Source organism: Lucilia cuprina, chromosome 5, assembly GCF_022045245.1.
Source record: "Lucilia cuprina isolate Lc7/37 chromosome 5, ASM2204524v1, whole genome shotgun sequence".
Lineage (NCBI taxonomy): Eukaryota > Metazoa > Arthropoda > Insecta > Diptera > Calliphoridae > Lucilia > Lucilia cuprina.
The window spans coordinates 36,155,150-36,178,536 of NC_060953.1; the positions used below are offsets into that span (position 1 = coordinate 36,155,150).

Below are 23,387 nucleotides of genomic sequence, written 5' to 3' on the forward strand. Positions count from 1 at the left end.
AGAAAAAAATTTCAAAATTTTCTATAAAACTGAAAATTTTTTTAAACTAAAAATTTCAAGTATTTTTTATAAAAAAATTTAAAATATTTTCTTTGAAAAAAAGAATATTATAGAATAATTCTATAAAAGAAAAAATTTTTCTATAAGAAAATTTTCAAAAAAAAAAATTAGTTTAAAACGAAATTTTTCGAAAATTTTCTGTAGAGAAGAGAAAATTTTCAAATTTTAACAGAAAATTTTCTATAAATTAGAGAAAATTTCTATCAAAAATATATAAATTTCGAAAATGTTCTATAATATAATTTCTTATTTTCTTTTTTAAGTAAATATCAAATATTTTTTATAAATTTAAAATATTTTCTATGAAAAAGAGAATATTTTTGAATAATTCTATAAAAGAAAAATTTATCTTAAAATAAAGAACATTTTCTATAAAAAAAATTATTTTAAAACGAAATTTTTCGAACATTTTCTCTATTGAATTGAAAATTTTCAAAATTTCATTAAAGAAGAGAAAATCTTAAAATTTTCTATAAAATAGAGAAAATCTTAAAATCTTCTATAAAATAGAAAAAATTTTTATCACAAAGTGATAAATTTCAAAAATCTTCTATAAAATAATTTCTAATTTTTTTTTAAGTAAATTTTTTATTTAAAAAGAGATATTTCTTCTGTAGAACAGATACAATTTCTAAAGACTGAGAAAGTTTCCAAAGTTTTTTTTTTTTTTTGTAAAAAAAGAGAAATTTAAAAATTTTTCTTAAAAAAGAGAAAAAAATCTAAAATTTTATTTTAGTTTTTAAAAATGAACATTTAAAAATTTTTTTAAGGAAAGATTTTTATTAAACAGAGAACAATTTCTATAAAATTGAGGAACTTTCGAAAGTTTTTTGTAAGAAAAAGAAAAACTTCGAAACGTTTCTTAAAAAACATGAAATGAAATTAAGATTAGAACATTTTAATTATTTTCTATAATAAAAACTTTCGAAAATTTTCGGTAAAACAGAGAAAACTGAAAATTTTCTATACAATGGAAGGAAAATATCGAAATGTTTCTTGAAAAAAGAACACCATTTCGAAAATTTACAAAATAAAATATTTGAAATATTTTCCATAAAAGAAAACATTTATAATTTTTTTTCTATAAAAGAAAATATTTCGAATATTTTCTAGAAAAGAAAAAATTTTTAATTTTTCTTAAAAAACAATAAAATTTTTTATTAAAATTAAAAAAGATGAAACAATTTCGACATTAAAAAAAATCACATTCTTTTGTTTAAAAAATATATAAAATAAAAATAATCAATAATATAGAACATTTTCTTAAAAATTTAGACAATTTTGGAACATTTTCTAAAAAAATATATAATTTTTAAAAATTAAAAAAAATGTTTAATTATTGAAAATTTTTTTTAAATATATACAAATTTTGAAAATTGTATAAAAAATAAAACATTTTGGAAAGTTTTTTTTTTTTTTTTAAAAGAAATTATTAATGAAAAGAAAATAAAAAATTTTCTAAAGAAAAAGACAAAATAAAATTTTCTCAATAAAATAAAAAGAAATTGGAAAATTTTCTAAAAAATATAAAAGTTTGAAAAAATTTCACAAAAAAAAATATTTAAAAAGACGAATTTTTAATGAAAGGAAAGAAATTTTTGGGAAATTTTTTAAAAATAGAAGATTTTTATTTTTTTAATAACATAAAATTTTTAAAATTTTCGTAAAATCTGTTCAAAAACAAGCTATTTTTTAAATTATTTTCAAGAAATATAAGTTTTTAAAATATTGAAATCTGTAAATTTTACTTTAAAATGAGTTGCTTTAAAGATTTACCATTTGCTATTCATTTGTATTATTTTCATTTTGCTCTAGAAAAAATATCAATTTTAATTACTTTAATTTAAATTGTTTTTTATAGAAATGTTTATGAAAACAAAATATCTAACCTTTTATTCATTCATCAAAATAACCTTAATAGAAAACATGTTTATTATATTATTTTTTCAATTGAATTTCTTATCAAATTTTAGACAATACTCTCTGACTTCATTCTATACACAAAATCATTAATAATAGAAATAGTCTATAAAATCAATAAAATATTTTTCATTATTAAGAAGAAAAAAAAAACATTTTTTTAATAATTGAAAAAGTTTTGTTATATTTTGTTGCTGTAAAGTTTTTTTTTTTTGTTTAAACTAAATGGTAAACTCTTATTTTAAAGATCTCAATACAACAGAAATATTTATTAAATAACAAAATAGTTTTTTTTATTTTATTTTGCCAACTACACCCACAACAATAGTTTTGTTGGAACAACATATACAAACGTAAATATATTAAATATTTTTGTAGTCTGAGTATTTAGAGGCTGGGCTTTTTTTGACAAGTAAAAGTTTAAATTGAAAAAAAAAGAAAAAATATAAAATTTATAAAATAATTAAAGTTGTTGTTATTACTTTATTGTGTATTTATGTTTAATAGAAAGGCTTCATTCTTGGCAAAACTAAATAAATTTAGAAGTTTTTAAACGCTATAAAAACCACATAGGAAAATCTTACGAAAATAGAATATAAGGATCAAATCAACTAGAACCGTACTTAAGAATTGTTTTAAATAAAAATTTAATAGCCAATCCATTTTGGAACCAGCCTAATATATTTAATAAAGTGTGTTGAGATGACAACACTAAAAGCTAGTAGTAGTTGTGACTTGAAAGTGTGTGTCGTTTATATGTGTGTATTACTATTTTAGTGACGTTGATGATGTGTATATTCTAGGATGTTGACAATTTTGATGATGATGATGGGTTGGGAGCAAAAATTGTTTTTGCGCGACAACCCAAACAATAAAATGAATATTTTAAAATAAAATTCTAAATAAATTATTTATAAAATTTACACATACACAGCAGCAACAAGAAACTAATACATAACATAATAAAAAGCACAAGAAAAAACAAATAATGCAAAAAAGCAAAAAAATCATAATGGTTGTTTTCAATACAATACGGTTATATGTATATGTAAATACATATGGGTGAAACCATATTAGATATCATAATCCCTTTTCGGTTTTAAAATATGACGTCAAAAATGTTCTTTTATCAGAATTCAAATTTAAAATGCTCAGCAACTGGCTGGGCAGTTGACTAGCTATCTATGAGGAAGTCAGTCGTCATTTTAAAGTTTACAAAGTGATAGTCAGAAGATTGGTCCTAAGTACTCAATATATGGCCATGAATCTTTTCGCTAAAGTTTTTTGTCAAGTGTCTATTTCTCAGCATGTGCGTGATGGAGAAGTCAATCGTCACACTATAAACTACGAAGTGAAAGTCAGAAAGCTAGTCTTAAACGGTCAATACATGGCTACACTTGTCAAGTGTCTACTTCCCAGCAAATGACTGAACAGGTGACAAGCTATTCTTGTCCCATGGAGAACTCAATTGTCCCTTCATACATTGCAAAGTGAAAATCAATTAGCTAGTCCTAAGCAGCCAAGCGTCTGCTTTATAGATTACCTAGGGTCACTAAAGTGATGACTGTCATCGCTCTCTCTCCCTCTCTCTTTTAAAGGGACACTAAAGTGATGACTAATTTCCTTTTTACAAACACATTCGTTACGAAAGTCGAATTATTGACAGTAATATTGGGATGCATTGACCTTTGGTCGAACTTCTCTCCTAACTGCTGGATATATTGCTTATAGCCATGTTAGTCTTCATCGTCGCTCTATTGTAATCTCCAGTAGTAGTTAATTTTAATCGCCTCTTAGACCCTATTAAGCAGAATTTATAGAATAAGCAGAATAAATATAGAGTCCTAATTTGATCTTCATGCAATTTATATAGATAGATTTTGGTTTTCTTTTCCAAATATATTAATAGTTCTAATTTCTCTATAGTGATAGTCTCCGTTTAGCTTCAATAATATCTCTTAATAAAGTCCGTTTTTTACTTAAATTATGGCTACAAGCGACCAGAGAAACAAGTCGAGACGGCTCAAATCGGCATCGGCTGGCCGCCGATAATATTTTGCAAGCCGTGCCGCCGACGACTTCCTTCGGCTGAAAAGCTAAGCCGGCTTCAATGTAGCCGCTGATAAAGATGGAATCGCACATGTATTTCTGATCTGATTTATATAATCCCAATTTAGATTTAGTCCCTGCTTTTTATGTAGAACCATTTTAACTATAATAGTTGTCTTCTGTATAGGCCCAATATAGTCACAAATGTAGGTCTTAATATAGTCCGAATTTAACTTCAATTATAATGCTTTATATAGTTATGATTAAGTTTTAGTCATATCCCTAATATAGTTCCAGTTAAGCCTCAATTCTAGCTCTGGATGTAGCCTTTGTTAATCGGGAATATACATTTTACACCTACCTCTCCACATAGTTCCAATTATACATATAAATTTGTATTATTCTTAAAACTATTTTATTCAAATCCAAAAAAGTCAAGTTCCCTATATAACGACCCATATGTTGAGAAACATGAAGAAGCATGTGTGAAAATGCGGGAAGTGAGTTAAGTTGAGTGAATGGATGGATGGATGTTATTGTTATTTGCTGTTAAAACAAATATTATTGGTTTGGGCTTGAAAGGGTTCAATGGTGATGATGTTGATAGTGCTCTAGTAATATTGCTGCTGCTATTGTTGTTCTTGTTATTATTTTATATGTAATCGTCAATGACAATAGTTTGTTTACTCTTATTGTTGTTATTGTATAGTTTTTTATGAAAAAACAAAACAAAGATGGTATTATTACTTTTTATTGACATGTTTGTACATGTGTTTAACATTGACAATAATATTAAATATTAAGAGGATTTAAACACAGGAGCAAAGTAGCAATTTGAGGACTATGTGTTTTAATTGAAAATTTTTTTAAAGAAAAAACAATTTGAAAATATAATGGTAATTGTAGCAAAAAAAGAACAAATCCATCCATTGATCCAGGCTTCACAAAGTAGTTGAATGGGTTTTAACCAGATTTAATCGTTTTGTTTGAAGAGTCCATTGACTCGCTTAATGAAATAGGAATCTAAAACGGAAAAAATCTTTTTCACGTCCGGCAGTCGATCTATATCAACAAATAACCCTTTTATCTCAAAATTAAATGCTTGTAAATTAATTAACAATACTACATATTGAAATAATTTAATTTATTTCTTTAAACATGATTTTCTATCTAAGCATGCTGTCAATATAAATTTATTATTTAAAGGATTAAACAAAAAAATGCTATAGGTCAAAAATAATAAAAATCCAACTATCTTAATGACTCAACACTAACAATGATAATAGACTGAAAGAGCAATAAACAGCAGCAGCAGCAATAATAATAACAACAACATAATCAACAAGGCATGTTGCAAGTATTTAAAAGCCAAAGTATGCACACACACACACACACAGACGTAAACAATACTAATCCAATTAACAATTTGACAGTTACAAGGTAATTAAAATCTATACGTTTGTACATATGTGTGTGTGCGCAAAGGTAAAAATAAAAATTTACATAAAATGGTAAACACAACACAGCATCCTTTTAATATATGTGTGTTTAGGCTTGTTAAATGTTGATTTAAATCAATATATGACGATCAGACTACTTACCAATGGAGTATAGAAGGCAGAACTATCTACACCAATACTAGAATAGGGATTTTGTTCGGTTGATGGATATGCTGTACCATAAACACCTACACTACCAGTGGGCATACGTGAGTAATTGGATAAAGCTAAACGTGCTGAATCGTATTGGCAAGAGCACACTGTTTGACCAGACACAGGATCTGTCATAATGGGACGACCGTTTTCACAACAACCACCTCCTGAACCAACACCACCACTAGCACTAACGCTGCCTGGTGAATGATTTGATGTAGAGCCGCCAGCAGCTGCTGCTGCAACAGCGGCTGCAGCCAACATTGATGATGCTGTATTGGCTGTTGTACCTTCCGGGCCATTAACTAGTGAAGAATGGCCAAGCGTTGTTGTATTTGTTGCTACATTACCCGCATTGTTTGTTGATGTCTGTGACATTGCACCTGGACTTAGGGGACCAACATTTGTTGTGCCGCCACCGCTTGATGAAACGGATGATGAAGATGACGACGTTGAGTTGCCAGATGGACTGAGAGAATTTTCATTACGACCAGATAACGGCGATGGAGCATTGTGTGCTGACGATGTCAATAATGCGGCTGATGTTTGACTTACATTACCGCCAAGTAACTGAAAAATTAAAGAAAACAACAAAAATTAATGTGGATCAGTTTTTAAGGCCAAAAAACCTAAGAAGCATAATAAACAAGTTAGAACAGAAAAAAAATTAAGTACAAAAAAAAAAACGAAATTGTTTTAAGTCGGAATTTTTCAAACAGGTCTTTTTTGTTGGTTTGTTTTAATTTTTGTTTGTGTTATTGTTGTTGCTGTGTTTTTTGTTCATAACTTAACTTGGTCAAGTACAACTTTGTACTTGAATACGTGTTTGTAAGTTTGTGTGTTTTGAAACTTTTAAATAACAACTCATGCCTTACTTTGGAATATGGATCATTTAAAATATACCATTTCCTTAGAAAATTTTTCGAAATTTCTTTGGTTTTTAGAATTTAGGATTAAGCGTTAGTTTAACTAAGCAGTATTTTAATTAACTGTAGTATAAGTTTAAATCGGATTTGTGGAACGCTATTTCAATTTAAACTAACTTTAAGCTTTCAGTTTTAATAAAAATTAAACTTTGTTTAAAGCTGTTTGACTTTAACAAGTTTTAAGATTTTAATCGTTTTTAAATCGAAACCGATTGATTAAACTCTTCTTAATCTATATAACTTAAAAGTTTGAGTTAAATTTAACAATGTTGAAACTTTTTTTCTTAAAAAGTGACCCACTAAACTATACAGGAAACAGTGTAAAAAAGTTATTTTTAAAAAACCGTTTCTTTAAAAACAAATTTCAATTTTAGTATTTTACCTAAATCAAGCAACCCTCTCATGGTTAATGTATGGGTATTGTTGCAACAGTATTTGGTGTGCATTTAAGTTAAACTAAAATACTCTCTTTAACAGACATACAAACATACATGTGTATATACAAATATCCATGTATAAATACATATACATATATATTTTTTCAAAAAGTCATCGAAGCAGATTAAGACGATAACTCCGAATGTCAAAATATTTTATTGGCTTGGCGCAATTTGCGATCCGTTCCATCTATTTTCACTTCATTAATTTTCAATTTATCACTCGTACAGATTTCAGATTGTGAAGTTTCTTTTTTTGTTTGTATATTTAGTTTTTTCTCATTTTTTTCTTTTGCTTTAGACGACCATACCGACAGACAGTCAGAAAGCACATTTTATATATGAATTCTACAATTTTAAGCGGTTAAAGGTTTTTCGGCTTGATTTTTTGTTTTATGTGTCAGTGTGTGTGTTTTAAATATCTGATATATTTTACTTGGAAAAAGGGTATAGTTTTTAAGAAACAAACCAACAAAAAAATAAAACGACCACAAGAAAAAAAGGTCAACTTGTTTCTAAAAGGTACGCATGCGCTTATAAACCGACAACCGCAACGAACGTTTCAAGTTTTTTTGTTCGGTTATTCTGGCCAGCTTAGAAATAGCAAATGTCTATGGCTTAACATTTCAAAATTTTTAGTAAATAAATATTTGTTTTTTTTTTTTAACGTTAATACTAACAGAATTTTTTTTAAAGCAATTTGTGCTACTAGGGAATAGATTTCTATATAGAATTTCGCACTATATTATATAGGTCAACAACTTTTTAACTACTTTAGGGTTTACTGGTAAACAATGATTAGTAAGCAGCCATAAAACATTTTTTCTTCTCTCTCTCTCCCTCTCTCATACAAAATATATAAAATATAACATTAGGAGAATCAAAAGCTTAAAAGCTTTGAACTTTTAAAACTATTACTGTAATAAAAACGAAGCTTTGTCGAAAATTCTCTATAGAGTTTTTGTCGACATGTATTTATGAAGTGAAACTTTCCACTCCTTCTCTCTTATAAGTCTAATAGTTAGAGAACCAAAAATATACTAGACTTTTAAGCTTTCGATTCTATTACTTTGTAATATAGATTTAACGCTTTTTTCTTTTTTTTACAGAAGTTTTACATTTAAAGTATATTTATCGCAGATTTTTTATTGAAAAGCTTTATATAAAAAAGTAAAGAGATTTATCTTTATTCTATACATTATCTACATAGAAAGCTTTCAAATATTTTCAATAAAATGTATGTTCCTAGTAAAAAAATGTTCTTTAGAAAGAAAATAGTCTTTATCGAGAACTTTCATTAAAGAGAAAGAGTCTTGACTAGAGTTTTATTTAAAGAAAATTTCTTTCAAAAGCTTTCTATTAATGACATATTTAAAATTAACTATTGAAAGTTTTCTAAAAATTATAAACTAATGTTTTCTTTTAAGAGCCTTGTTCGAAAATTCTCTATAAAGAAAGAGAGAGGGAGGAACATTTCACAAATTCTCTCTTAAATAAAAGTGAGAGAACCAAAAAACCTATTTAACTTCTAAACTTTCGAAACCATTACTTTGTAATCTACGTGGCATAAAGTAGGCATTACAAAGTAATGACAACAATCTGAAAAGACTTAAAGTTATTAATTATTTGGTTAATTAATGACTAACAAAATTGCTATAGTTTTCTTAGTAACTATTAGGTCTTAAAATGTCTGCAATCTCTTGAAGCAAATTCTTTTAAAAAGCTTCTTTTTAACAAATTCTAAACAAATTACCCAAAAAATTGAAATAAAAAAGGCAATTTAATTTCCTATTAAATAACCATTAAAACTGAATATGGAGCCATTTTAACATAAATAACTAAAACGCACTTTAAGACCATACATTTTTTTTACTCTTTTAAACTTGTACAAGCTTTGCGCTCCAATGACAAACTTTTCATTGATCATTAAGCTTAAGGCATAAAAAAAATATGTCTGTTAGTGAGTCCATTCGTCTGTCCGTTTATGCCTCGTAAATGTTTGTATATTTGTGCAAACACTAACTGACAAAGTCGTGCCATTTAAAGAAGATCTTTAAGCCACGATTAAAACGTAAAAAAATACGCAAATATGCAAATTATATGGTGATGACATTTAAAAACCATAAGATTTTTTTGCACATTTTTTTGTTTGTAGTTGTTGTTGAAATACACACAAAAGCAACAACAAGAACAACAATGATAATAATAATATTACACATATCAAATTACACACTCTTAAATGATGGCTTAAACAGATTTAGCCAACAACTACAACAACAATGAAAAACAAACAACTAAAGTTTATGACCAGCCATGGTCAATATCTTCTCTTCTACAGTTTTACTTAAGACAGGAAGTCAATGTTTGTAGTTGTTTTTGTTTTTTTTTTCAAACATTTTTTACACACATATTTCTACACTTACTGGTTAGCAAAAGTGAAAAAAAGTTTTTCTTGTTCTCAGCTTTCTGGGCAACTTGTTAAGATTTATATAAATCTAATCTTTAATTACGTTTGTATAGTCATAAAAAGCTTAATGATTTCCAGCATAAAATTATCTTAAATAACAATTGAGCCTCTTCTTTTGACCACTTCTATGCTTTTAGCCAGGGCCAATAACAATAATTTTTCATATCATTATTGAGTGCACAAACAGGGTATAAAACAGAGATTTAAATAAAAATTGCCCCAACTTTTGGAGACACTCTGTATGTTAAGATTTCCTTGAGAGTTTTTATGGTTGTTTCAAAAAAATCCTAACTTCATAAACGTTAACTGCCATAATTTTAGCTGATTTAAGTTAAAACAGCAACAGCTTATTTTTTTCAATAAAACAAATATTAATAAAAACAAAAGGCACGAGTCACACCAACACTAACACTAACACTCACAAAACAGGACCTTAAAAATGTTTGGTATGGAAAAAAAAGACGTTAAAAAAGTATAAATGTGGTTTGATATCAAGTACCATTTAAAACCCGCCAAGAATTGTACGTTTTTATTTTTTTTACTTTTTTGAGTTTATGGAAAGTGTGGTGTGGTACGTTGAATACTTTAATTTAAGTTGCGTGCTGATAATAACCAGCTAGCTGTAGTAGTTCAAACTTAAACTACAAGTTTTTCCCATACGTTCTGTACAAAAAAAAAAAAAGAAAGAAGCCTTTATGCCAACAAGAAGCTTTTTGTTTGGACGAGTTTTCATACAGCTGTTGTTGTCGTCGTAGTTGAGCTGTGGCCTAAAAGCTGTTAAACTGTTTGGAAATTATGACTTTGAATTGTGAGTTTTTTTTTTTCTTAAACACTAAGTCCAAATAGAAAGTGAACAATAGAAATTTTTAAAAGAAAATTTTGTTTACATAAAAATTTTAAGAAAGAATTTCTCTAAACAAAAAGCTTTTTCGTAAACTTTCACGAAAGTAGGTTCACAATAGGTTCTTTTAAACAATCTCTGGCCTAGTTTATTCACTAGTCTATAAACCATTCTAGTAGGCTTGTCTATGAAATCCTGGTCTATGAACTAATATATTGACTAATAAATGATGTAGTCTTTGTGGAAGGTCATGAAATAATTTTTATAAAGTCTCTCTATAAAGAAAGTTTTTATAGAAAGCTTTATACAAAAATAGTACCAATCAAAAGTTTACCTTTCCCATTATTAATAATATTTCATATCTGCATAAAAAGCTTTAAAATATTTTCAATATAATGTCTTCACCGAAAACTCTTTATAGAAAAAGTCTTCATTAAAAGCTCTTTATTAAAAGTTAACGAAAACTCTTTATAAAAAGTGTCTTTATCGAAAGCTTTTTATAAAAAGAGCCTTTATCGAAAGCATTTTATAAAAAGATTCTTTCTCGAAAGCTCTTTAAATAAAAAAAAAAAGATTTTATGTAGAGCACTTTATAAAAAGAGTCTTTATCGAAAGCACTTTATAAACAAAATACTATCGAAAAATCTCTACAAAAAGTTTTTCTATTAAATGAGAGTCATTATGTAAAACTTGCTTTCAAGTGAGTTTTTATCAAAAGTTTTTTCTAAAAAGAATATTTATTCAAATAAATTCCTTAAAGAGAATCGTTTTTAAAAGATTACTATGTCTTTATAGAAAATTTCCTATAAGGAAAACTTTAGCAAAAATTGTCTATAAAGGTAGTCTCTATCGAAAGCTTTAAGTTTTCCTTTAAGTGTCTTTAGTGAAAGTTCTTTATGAAGTGAGCTTTTGTCAAAAAGTATCTAAGAAGAGAATATTTTTCGAAAATTAAAAGCTTTTTATAAAGAATATCTATATCGATTGATTTTTATATAAGTAGTTTTTATAGAAAACTTTCTATATATTTATCTCATTATTATTATCAAAAGCTTTCTATATAGAAAGTCAATATTAAAAAATGTTTGATGAGGATAATCTTAATTGAAAGTATAACGATATCATTCAAAAAGAAGGCTTACGATATCATTCAGAAGAAGCTTACGATAACGAGACTTTTTGAAAAGTTTACGAAAAGCAAAAGCATTAGATAAAAATAATTTCAATAAAGAAACTCTCTATTGCAAGTTTTCTATAAAGGATATTTTTGTGGGCAATTTTCATTTAAGAGATTGTTTATCGAAAGTTTTCTCCGAAAAAAACTCTTTATCGAAAATGGGAAATGGTGTATTTAAACAAGTTTTCTTTTTAACTTTTTTCGGACAACTATTTTTTATAAAGCAATTGAAAAATATATGTATATAAACGCGTGTATGCATATAATTTGGTAAATATACTTTCATTGTTGTTGTGTTCTTGTTGTTTGCGTTTTAATATTATTGTAACAACCATTCTATCTAAATTGCTGTTGTCTTCTTGTTGTTGCTACAATAAAAATAAAATATTTATAATGCCACTTGTTGATTTTAGTTTTTTTGTTTCTTGTTCATAGCCCATTCATTCATTCACTGATTCAATTTACCAATATTTGTTCTGGATATTATTGATGCGATTGTCTGCCTTCTTTTTTTGAGGGGGGATTTAAAATTTGAAACACATATACACACACACACTAAAGATACAAATCATAAATATTTGTTTTTGTATTCCTTTTATATTTATAATTCCTGTTATTTAGAGGTGTTGATATTACCACTCCTTTATCGGAATACAATGCTTTTTAAACAATATTATTATTAAATACTGGAAAATACGAATAATGTATTTAATTTTGATTATATGTTTATGGGGTTAAAAAATTGTTGTTGTTTTATAGGTTGAAACAAATATTATTGGAAATTGTGGGTATTTATTGCATGATATTTTAATAATTTTATATTCAGATTTTGTATGAAAAAAAATTGCTATGGTTGTCAGAAAACAACACATTCTGTAATGTGCGTGTCTTGTTAGTAAGCTACCAAATAATGATAGATTTGAATATTGTATATAAAAAATGGATTTAAATAAAAATATGAATTTTTTAAGGTGTGAGCCAATTTAGAGCTGAACCTAAGGCTATATATAGTTAATGGTTACTTTACATATGTTAAATATTATGAAAACGAAAATTTTTAGCAAAAGCTTAGACAAAAGGGAATTAGGGTAATAATTGTAGGTCCTGAACTTAATCCCTACAAATCCAATTTTTCTTCATTTCTTTTTGACTTTTTAAAGATCATCAACTATTCTTTATTTAAAACTTTATTCTACCCACCTTTGTATTCCTTAAACAATTCCCAAAAAATTTCTTTAAGTAGCTCTTCATTTGCAAAAACTTATTTCACAAAACAATCTTACCAAACTTGACAGATTTTCAAACTGTATCGCAATTTATACACCACCTTTTCCATCAACTGTTTGTTGATTCATAATGTGGAAATTATTAATTATAAATATTTGTGCAAATTCAATAAACACCCAAACATTAGTGATGAATAACAATTTCATAATGGTAAATTATGAACACGAAACTATTTCAACATCCCCAGCGTATATTTCACGCATTGCATAGTAAACGAAATATTTAAGATTCTTGCATAGAATTCGAAAAAAAAATATTCACAAGAGTTTCTCAAAAACATCAAGAATACTGACAGACAACTGAATCATGTGACAAAGCGCAAAAGATACTTAAACTGTCTTAAATTGAAATCGGGGGAAAGGGAAAAATGGCTGTTTTGAAGTAAACCTTAAAAAAGTACTTTTTAGACAACAGCAAAGTTTAGTCTGTTTAGTATTAATATAAAGAAGATAGAGTTGTTCTTTAGTTGTATTCAGGTTGTTTGTTTGTAACACAAAGGCACCGGTATGTGGACCTTAGTGCATAGGAATCGGGCCTTCATCGACTTCCTCAATAACTTATTCCCCAGCATGTTTCCTTGATGAACGACCCCACGTTTGGTGTATTGCAATTCCAGGGTAACGAGGTTCTAAAAGTACCTCTAGTCTGCCGGAACTATAACGAATGATTTGACATGGAGTCGAACCACAAAACGACTTAATCTGGTACTACGATACCATTTGCCCCTGGGACTATGTCCTGGCTGGTCTGTTGGTTGAGGTTCAGATGCACGTAGTGGATGTGTTCTAAACGCAAATTCGCGGGAAGAATGAGTTGCTGTTAAAATACTTATGTACGTTCTATATGTCGGGACAACCTCGAAGATGTCGGATGTATTAATGATGTATGAAAGGTATCTTATACAAGTGATACCATTGATGAGTCCTTCCTTATTTAGGTATGTTTAGAGAAAACTCTCTTCATAACAGATTTACCACAAAGTGTTCTCTGTGTGTAAGAACAAAATCTTCGGCTTATTTGATAGATTCGTATTTCGTTTTACCGATTACGATTCTCACGACCCATTAGGGTGCCTGTAAATGTAAGTGATGTTTTAGCTTCTCGAAAGCTAGGAAACGGGGCAGCAATTTTAAGGCATTGGATAGTTCAAGTATTTGAGAAAAAGTGCACGTATACAGGACATTAAATACATATTCGAGTAAGATGTACAATGGCTTAGATATTAATTTTCCTCATTAAAGAAGTTTCTTTAACAAATATACTAATATGGCCCGAATCAAGACGTCACAGTTTATCAACCCAGCCACAGTTCCCTGGAATAGTAATCTCGATAAGATGATACATTTCTGAAGAGTTGTCGAAAGTTAATCAGGTGTTGTACTTTCTACTTGAAAATTGAAAAAGTACCTAGAGAAAAGTACCTCTACTAAAAACCTTCCAATCCTAACCATCAACCTAAACAGACATCATGACAACAATAAAATGCAAGAAACGAACAAAAAAGAAACCAAGCTCAATAAGTATATTTCATATTTTAAACAAGGCCAGACGCCAGAGCCACCAATAAATGAGGCAAGTTTGTTTTGTTATTTTTTTTTTTCTCATATACTTGCAACATTTTCCTTATTAAAAATCCTTTTGCACTAAGAAATGACGCCAACTCTATATACATATAAAAAAACAAAAGCAACAAAAAATTTACTTAAGTTAAAGCCTAAAAGAACAAACACATCTAGACAATAAAAAAAAAGTCAGACCTTATAAAGTAGAACCCACTAAATGGACAGACAAACTCTCACAGAGAAATGTCTGCAAAGCAACCAAGAAATAATGGTACAACAATAAAAATAATAATAATGACAAAAAAAAGAAAACATACCAAACAAAACTAATAATATTTTCATGCACACATTCCATAATTGATTTATGAATTTTTAATGCAAAACTTGGTAGAAATTCTTTTTTATTTGTATTTTTGCTCCACTAGTTGGCTGTAGCTGCTTAAATGTCTGGCAGTCTAAACCAGAACGCATCATCATCATCCTCATACAAATAAACAACAATTTGAACGTGCAGTACATTTTACTGAGCAAAAACAATGCCCTCATATAACAATTATAAACAATGACATGTATGGGCAATAACAGCAACAACAACAACGAAAAAACTACTTGCAACTTCTGTTGCTTGTGCCTAAAAAAATTATAATGTTCCTTCTGCTGCAGCAGCAGCTCAAGAAGCCACAAACGAAAATTTTGTTTTGCATTGGTAGGAAAGGGAAGGACCACTGGAGTTCAGTTATCATCAAATACAATGTGAGAATATGTGTGTTATTTATAATAATACTGCCACTTTCATACTACTGTTTTTTCGGGTTGCTTGGGATTTCGGCAAGAATTTTTACGCATGCAAAAAAAAAGAGAACTAAGGGAAATGTTTTAGGTTTTTTTGGAGTCATAAGTTTTGGACGAAGTTTTTATTGAATTTTTATTATTATTATTGGTGGATTTTTTGATATTGCTAGACTCCCCTTAAAGTCGTTTAATATTTATGTCATTAAATTTTTGATTCAATGCGAGAAGGAGCAGCCAGCAGTGAAGTAGTTGTAAAAAAAAACTTCAGCCAACACATTTTACTATGCCGGTGTTTTACCAATAACCTGATGGTAACTACACATTATAGGCTTCTGCAATTGTTTTGTGCAAATTGATAAAGGTGACCAGATTTAGAGAACAGAGGTATTTTAAAAAAGTTGATCTTAAGAAAACAAAGCCGTTTTAAGCAACGAGACATAGACGCTCATATTACGAGAGCAGGAACCAGTTTTGGGTTTAAACGATGCTACGTATTTCTAATGGACACAGCGGTTTGAAAGAACGTATTCAGATAAATATATGGCAGAGTGTTCATACCCTTTTCAACTTAACCTAACTAAACGATCAGAAATATTCCATGATAAGAAAAGCTGTCTATAAAGCGAATCATTGATCGATATTTTCTAAAATGTGTTTTTTATCGTAAGTATTCTATGAAGAAAATCTTAACGAAAGCATTCTTAATAGAAAGTTTTTTTATGAAAAGTTTTCTATAGAAAGTATTTATTAAAAGTTTTCCGAATTTTGTAAAAAGTTTTCTATAAAGAGAGTAATTATCGAAAGTTTTCTAAAAAAGAGAGCTTTTATCAAAGATTTTTCTATACAGAAATCTATATTGAAAGTTTTATATGATGAGAGCTTTTAGCGAAAGCTTTCATAACCAGAAGCTTCATGAAAGTTTGTGTTTTCTATAAAAATTGTTTATGAAGAGATTTTTTGTTTTGTAAGTTTTGTGCTTTCAAATCAAATGTTTTATGTAATAAAAGTCTTTATCGAAAGTTTTCTTTAAAAGAAAGCCTCTGCTGAAACTTTGTTCTAAAGTTTTTGTCAAAAGTTTTGCATAAAGAAAGTTTTTATCGAAAATATAAAGAGAGTTATTACCAAAAATATTTCTGTACAAAAAACTTTAACGAAAGTTTTGTATACAGAGAGTTTGTAATCAAAGCTTTCTATAACATAAAGAGATCCTCATGGAATGATTTCTCTAAAGAAATTATTTATCAAACATTTTCTTTATAAGATATTTTTTTATCAAAATGTTGTTGTGAAGAGAGATTTTCTTGAAAGAAAGAGCGTTTTAAGCGAAAGCTTTTTACAAGATAAACAGGATCTTATCGGATCTTTTCTGTAAAGAAAGTCTTTATCAGAAGCATTTGGTAAGGAAAGTTTTCTGTTTTTTGTCAAGAAAGTTTATAATATTGAAAGTTTTCTGTAAAGAAAGCATGTATTAAAAGGTTTCAGTTAAGAAAGAAAGTTTTTCTTTCCAAAGCTATTAACAAAGAACATCTTTATCAAAAGCTTTCTGCAAAGAGCGTATTTATCAAAAGTTTTCAGTAAAGAAAGAGACGAAAATTGTGTATAAAGAAAAGTTCAACGAAAGAGTGCATTTGTAAAAGTCTTTAACGAAAATGTTCCCTAGTTGGTCACCTTTTTCCATTTTTCTTAACATCTTATTGTTGTTTTATTGCAAAAACAACAAACTATAAAAATCCAACAAAACAATACTTTAATAAAACGCTGTTTTTCATACTTTTGAGCTTTTGGTGCGCGCGATTTCGTGCTCTGCAACATAAATCATAAAATTAATAACCGTAAAGTGACAGCTTCAGGAGTTTATTTTTTTCTTTGCTTTGTTTTTGCTTACGTGCTGTTGTTGCTGTTAAACTTGCGGCAGCAATTGCTTAAAAGTTGTGCAGCAGCACTTTTATGCACGTAGCAAGCAATTGCAATTCTTAGGAGAGAGATAGAGTGAGCAAGCGAGCGGGTGAACACAGAAATCATAATGTTTTTGATAATCTGATAAAAGCAAAGCAAAAAAAAAAAGATTTCACTGCCACCTAAGAAAAAGAATCACTCTGATGATCATCAGCAATGATAATTTTGTGCAGAGCAGTTTGATAAACATCTTAAGAATTGTTAAACAATAATTGGTTTTCATAACCTGCCAACAAAAACATACAACAAACATATGCTTGCCCAGCTGGAAATTAAGTTGGGAGTAGTTAGAAGTCATGATTGTTTTTGTAGGTTGAATAGAACAAAAACCTAAGAGATTTAAAAGGAATTTTAAAAGTTTTGTCAGTATTTAAGCCTCTAATTTGACTTTTTGAACTGCTCTCTTTAAAATTCAGCTAATAGCCGTTTCATTTTACCCGAGTACCTGATTTCTGTGCTGCGAAAAGTTCTAACTTGAATCTCTGTTTTAAATGACAAAGACATCCTTAAACTAGCATTTTTTTGATAAACCTTTGTTATACCCATAGCTTTCAATTTTCCAACTGGGTTTCTTTAGCTATATAGTAATTCATATAACTCATGGGCTGGGCTTTAATTTGTGTAAATATCATTTTAGTTGGGGGTTTTCACTTTGTTCATTCATAATACTTAATTTTTTCATTGTTTAAGACATTTAGTTATAGTATTTTTTGTTGTTGTTGTTATTTCAATCCTACATATGTATATTATAGTTGTTTGTAGTTAAGATCGTTTTCCCATTAAATTTAGTTTTGCTTCATAAATATTTACTTATAGTGGGGCAACAATTTCCGTTAATGTTATAATTTGCAAAGTGTTTTGTACTAATTGGCTTTTGATCTTTTAGCGCTTTTAAAATAAATTCCTTTAGAGAAACCAAACAAAAAAGTAAATACCTCTCTCCATGCTACGTCGTAGAAAATGCGTTTGTTACTTCTTAATGGCAACAGTTTTTAGACATAAATTCCTAGAATTATATTGTTTGTTTTACTACAAACATTTTGTTTTATTGCAAATGTTATGAAAGTAAATTAGACATAACTAGAAAAAATGTTTATAAAAAATATATGAATATATTTGATCTTTTGAAAAATAAAAGTTTTATAAAAATATTTCGATTTCAACATATGCCCCTTAGACTCTTAGAGACTTAAGAGTCTGTAGTTTGAATTAAAAAAAAATCAAATAAAAATTTTCTTAATAATATTGTTTGCATAAAACAAGTGGCTTTTATAATGTCTTAAAACCCTAAGGCTTGAATATTCAATATTTTTTGTTTTATATCAATATCTATAAACAACTTGAAACATTTTAATCTATAAATTATGCATATTAAAGGAAATGTTGCTTAATTTAGGTTATTAAGTATGAGGTACAAAATTTTGAAAAAAAGAAATAGAAGCACACACTACTTACCTAAGTTAAGGCATTGTATGTAGAAAGAGTTGTTAGCTTTCGTAGTTTCAAACAATACAAAACGTCTTTTATTATATAGTCCCTATTATAATTTACATTTACAGACAAACTTATGTATATGTTTAGACTTATTACCCAACAAACAAGATCCTAATTGTTTAATATTAAATTTTGTTCAATACATTATGAAGTTTAAAGCTGTGTTAGGCATAAAGCTTTCTTATGACTCTCAGTTTTCCTATGTACAGAAGCTAACTCATTCTCAGAAAAAAAAGATATAAATATGTTCATACATTACTCTCTGCATTTGTCTGATCTAAAGCAGAGGTACGCAAAGAGCTCTTTTTTCACTTTTGTTTTCGAACCTACGAATGTATAGTTAAAGTGCTCATTTTTCACTCTCTGTGTAGTTTCACTAACGCGTAGTTAGAGTGCCCAATTTTTACTCTCTGTCAATGTATGTTTTTTATAACTTCCATAGATGTGTAATACATGAATGCATGTGAAATTGAGAATGCAAGAAATCTCTTTGCCGATCACAAACAAACATCAAACGTTAAGGATTAAAGAGTTTGAAGTTAAAATTATTCTCAATTTTTTGTCTATTCTTAAAATGTTTGTTGGGTTAATTAATATTTTCAACATGAGTATAAGTCTGTATGTATGTATATGTATGTTTGTCTGAGTGTTAAGTTTAGTTTATTCTAACAATATCCTTTGGTGACCATGTTTTCTAAAATGTCTGCGTTTTAAACTGATTTTAAGTATAATTACACTTGGGTACAACAAACAAACCACAAAACTTATGATACGAGCAGAAAGCAAGAGCTTTAAAAGTATATAGTCATTAAAATTAAATTATAGTTAGTAAAAAATAGTTAATAACAAATGTTAATTTTCAAAAAAAATTTGTGAAACAAACTAAATGCTTCATTTAGTTTAATTAGTTTGAAAGGAAGATGTATGTTATATAAGTTTCTCAAAAATCACTGTTCTCCTCTGGTATCTAATCAGCGATAATGTCCTTTTGACTAACTACTGAAACTCTTTTTGACAGTTTAAAATATCATCTAGTTTTGAGTCTTAAAAGATTAAAGTTCAGCCTCGTAAAAACGTGATAAATTTTCACGACTATACCCAGCAAAAAAGAACTTTCAAAGTAGCAAAAAAATAAGTAGAATTTACTAGACGAAAGTACTGAAAAAGACGTGAAGAAGTGATGATTTTAATACAGTCTTATCATAGGAGGAATGTCCTTTTTATTTGCTTTCCAATTCACTACTTCTGAAGTCATTCTCAAGAAGTAATTTTTATGTTCTTCTCTATATATATATTTTCAGTTTAAGAAAATGATTATTTGCTTCTTTAGAAGTCAATAAATATCACTTTCACAGATGTAAAGAAAATTCACTTAGTACTATCTTTGAAATGGTTATACATGTAATTCTGTTGAAAGTACTTCGTTTTCATTTTGCTGGGTAAAAACAAAAATAACAATATGGGTTTATAGGTGGATAAAATTCTATTTATTAAATAATTTCATTCCTTTAAAATCTTCATTGCCATTATTATACATATTCATTCAAATTTTGTATTGTTAAGCAAACGTTCAAAACTATTATTTTAACACAACAAAAGACGTTTTAAACAGTATTACAATAATATTTATTACATACATATACATGTTTGAACATATGTATGTGTGTTTAAATTTCATAAAAGCATTTATCAAAATTTCTAAGTAGCCTTTTTGTTAAATTATAATTTAGATGTTTAGGCCATAGCTTGCCTTTAAAATTTAGCAAAATTTAATGTCTAATATTACAATTTATAATGTATATAATACAAATGCATATTACACATACAAATGCACATATTATATAACAATATGCTCATTATAAGAAAAACAGTAATTACTTGACCTAAAAGACATCATCAAACCATTTCATTGTAAAAAATTTTAAAAATTGTACATATACATACATATTTTAAGATAGTGAGTTATCCTAATGGATATCCTTTTTTGTGAGTTTCCACTGTTTTAGTTGTCTAGGTTTGTCTGTTTGCTAATGTTTTTCTATTTATGTATACATGTGTGTTTAAACATTATTTTCTATGCAACTGCTTAAAGGAAATATAATTTTACTAAAAGACCTATAGGTCCCTTTCACACATACATATGTATTTAGATTTATAATAGAGCTGTTACAAACTTAAAGCTGTTTAAAGTTAAATTTATTATTAAAATTAAACAATTTGAAAGCAGACGTTTTGTAAGTCATACATAGCTAAATGTTGCAAAATTTTTCTTTAATTTTTTGTTTTATACTTGTTACTTATGATTTTAATGTATCCTAGACATTAGTTATTTTTTTTTTTAATTTAGTTAAAAGGCGGCAAGATTGTTTCGGTAAATATCAAGCAAATTATAGTTAAAATGTGTTGGGTTTTTAAAAATAAATTGTCTAAACGTTGAAAATTTGTTTAAATGTAGTTTGTAATCTTAACGGATTCAAGATCGGCAATCTGAAATCGTCTTTAATTTCTACACACATACCTAATTTCACAGGCAGTAAACGAGACACACGTGTTTCTAAAAACCGTGATACATGGTTGTCATATCTTACAATGTTGTCAGTAAAATGATCAGAAAATATCTAAAAATCGTCTGAACTCACAAATTTTCTTAGTCAACTTTATAAGAAAAAGCATTACCGAAAATATAATAAGACAAAATTTGTAAGTTGACAGTATTATTAGACATTTTCTACACATTAAACTGACAACGTTGTATTAGACATTTTCTACACATTTAACTGCCAACGTTGTAAGATTTAACAACTGTGTATGCGTAGCACAAGAAACCTAAACTTTATGATCAAATGTAACGCATCCTATACTAAAAACGGTGACGTGTCATAATGTACAGTGACATAATGTCCATCAACTGGAAATTATAATTATAATATTAATTGAGCCATAGTTTCAATGGATGTTTTGACAATTTCAAAAGTGTTAGATTGTCTTTGAGAAAATGACATATTGACTATGAATTAAAGAGAGTCCATAATGTCCAATGACATTATGGACGTTCATGAACATAGTGTTCATGAACGTTACGACAATTTTAAAAGTGTCACACTGTTTATTAGCAAAATGACATAAAGTCGATGAATTTAAAAGAGTCCATTTGAGATCAAACTTCTCAACAATTGGGAGAATCTTTTTTACATTTTTTAATAATTTTTTTATAGTTAGGTAGTTAGTTTGAAATGAGGATGTATACACATCATATCCGAAGAAATACACCTAACCAGTGACACGGGTGGGAATCGAACCCACCACATCCGGTCTACCAGACTAAAACACTAACCACTAACCTACCGGAAGCCACAATTTTTTTCTATAAATTTTAATTATATTTTAGGTTTTATCATGTTTAAGTTTTAGCATGCTTTTATCTTACAAAGTTGAAAGAAAAATTTGCAAAAAAAAACTTCATATAAAGTTACGATTTTTTTTTGAAAGCTGTAAGATACAAATTGTAAGTTGACACGCGTGTAAGACATTTTATGAATTTTTTTCTGACAATATTGTAAGATCTAACAACTAAGTATGTATACATAGCTCAGGTAATTCCGATAGGCTAAGGAGTACTGGTCGCGGAATCGATTCAAATTGATCAAGTTGCATTCTAATGTTTAATTAAAATGTTTGTGTGTGAGAAATCCTTAAAAATAGGTTTTATTATGAAAATAATGGTACGCAATTAAAGAAATCAATATAATTTCAGATATAGTATTAGGGGAACAATACTAGTACCGGTAGGTACATTGTCTATAATTCATTATTGAATTAAAAAAAGATAAAAACAATTAGTATTTACGATGATAGTGTTAAGATCCCACAGTTCGAATAAAGTGGATATGATTCTTATCACAAACATTGCGAAAGGAGCTTACAGCACTCCCGATAGTGATTCATATATACATATGTATATTTTGGAAATTTAAAACAATTTTGGAACTTTCTTTGTAAAACAATGCGAATTACAGCGTCTAGTATCCCTACAAGATAAAACGTGATTTGAACTATTGTATTTCAAAGACATTTTATTTCGAATCCAATTACAAAAGTTAATCCCTTCAAAACTACCTTTTTTTAATAACAAATTAAAAACATTTAATAATCCAAAATAAAACACAACTTCAACTAACTTTAACAACATAAACTTACCTGATTTGCCGACGGATAAGAGCCATATCCAAATTGTGTATAGGCAGCCATATTTGTTAAAATGGTTAAAACGTAAAACCAGTTACAAAATCAAACAGCCAAAATAATTAAATCCTTTTTGTTTGTTTTAACACAACACACACAACGCCATATGCAAACAAATACACCAAAAAAGTTTCACAATAAGAGACGAATAAGAACAAAAAAACGATGTGTGATAATTGTCAACAAAAGCTTTTAGGATTTATAAATTTTATCCGTTTCCTCTTCTTTTTTCCAAACTTGTTCCTTTTTAATTTTTATTGTTCAAAACACTGACACAAACACACACACACAAATAGAATACAAATGTAGAGTAAAAATAAAAGAATCCTTTTAGATATAACTGTTCTTTTTTGCTATTTTGTCTTTGTTTTTTTTGGTGTTTTTTTTTTATTTGTATATTTTTTGCTTCTACTCTTTTTGTAACGGAAATTTAACACAGCAGCATATAGAGCAAGAGAGCTCAGTAAGGAACAATGTGTTATAAAACGCAAAGAACAACAATGACTACAATCAGCAAGATGAACAAAA

At 28.0% G+C, this 23,387-nt stretch overlaps 1 protein-coding gene across 1 annotated transcript in view; it reads right to left on the reverse strand.

Annotated features, from left to right (window-relative positions):
• The window catches only part of LOC111689087 (homeobox protein araucan-like), a 29,097-nt gene extending 6,193 nt beyond the window's left edge, over positions 1 to 22,904 (reverse strand). The window contains exons 1-2 of the mRNA XM_023451591.2: positions 22,815 to 22,904; positions 5,631 to 6,251 (exon numbers count right to left, since the gene is read on the reverse strand). Of these exons, the coding sequence (XP_023307359.2) occupies positions 5,631 to 6,251; positions 22,815 to 22,865 (672 nt within the window). The 5' untranslated portion in view covers positions 22,866 to 22,904. The remainder of the gene's footprint in view (positions 1 to 5,630; positions 6,252 to 22,814) is intronic.
• Between the last annotated feature and the right edge of the window lie 483 nt (positions 22,905 to 23,387).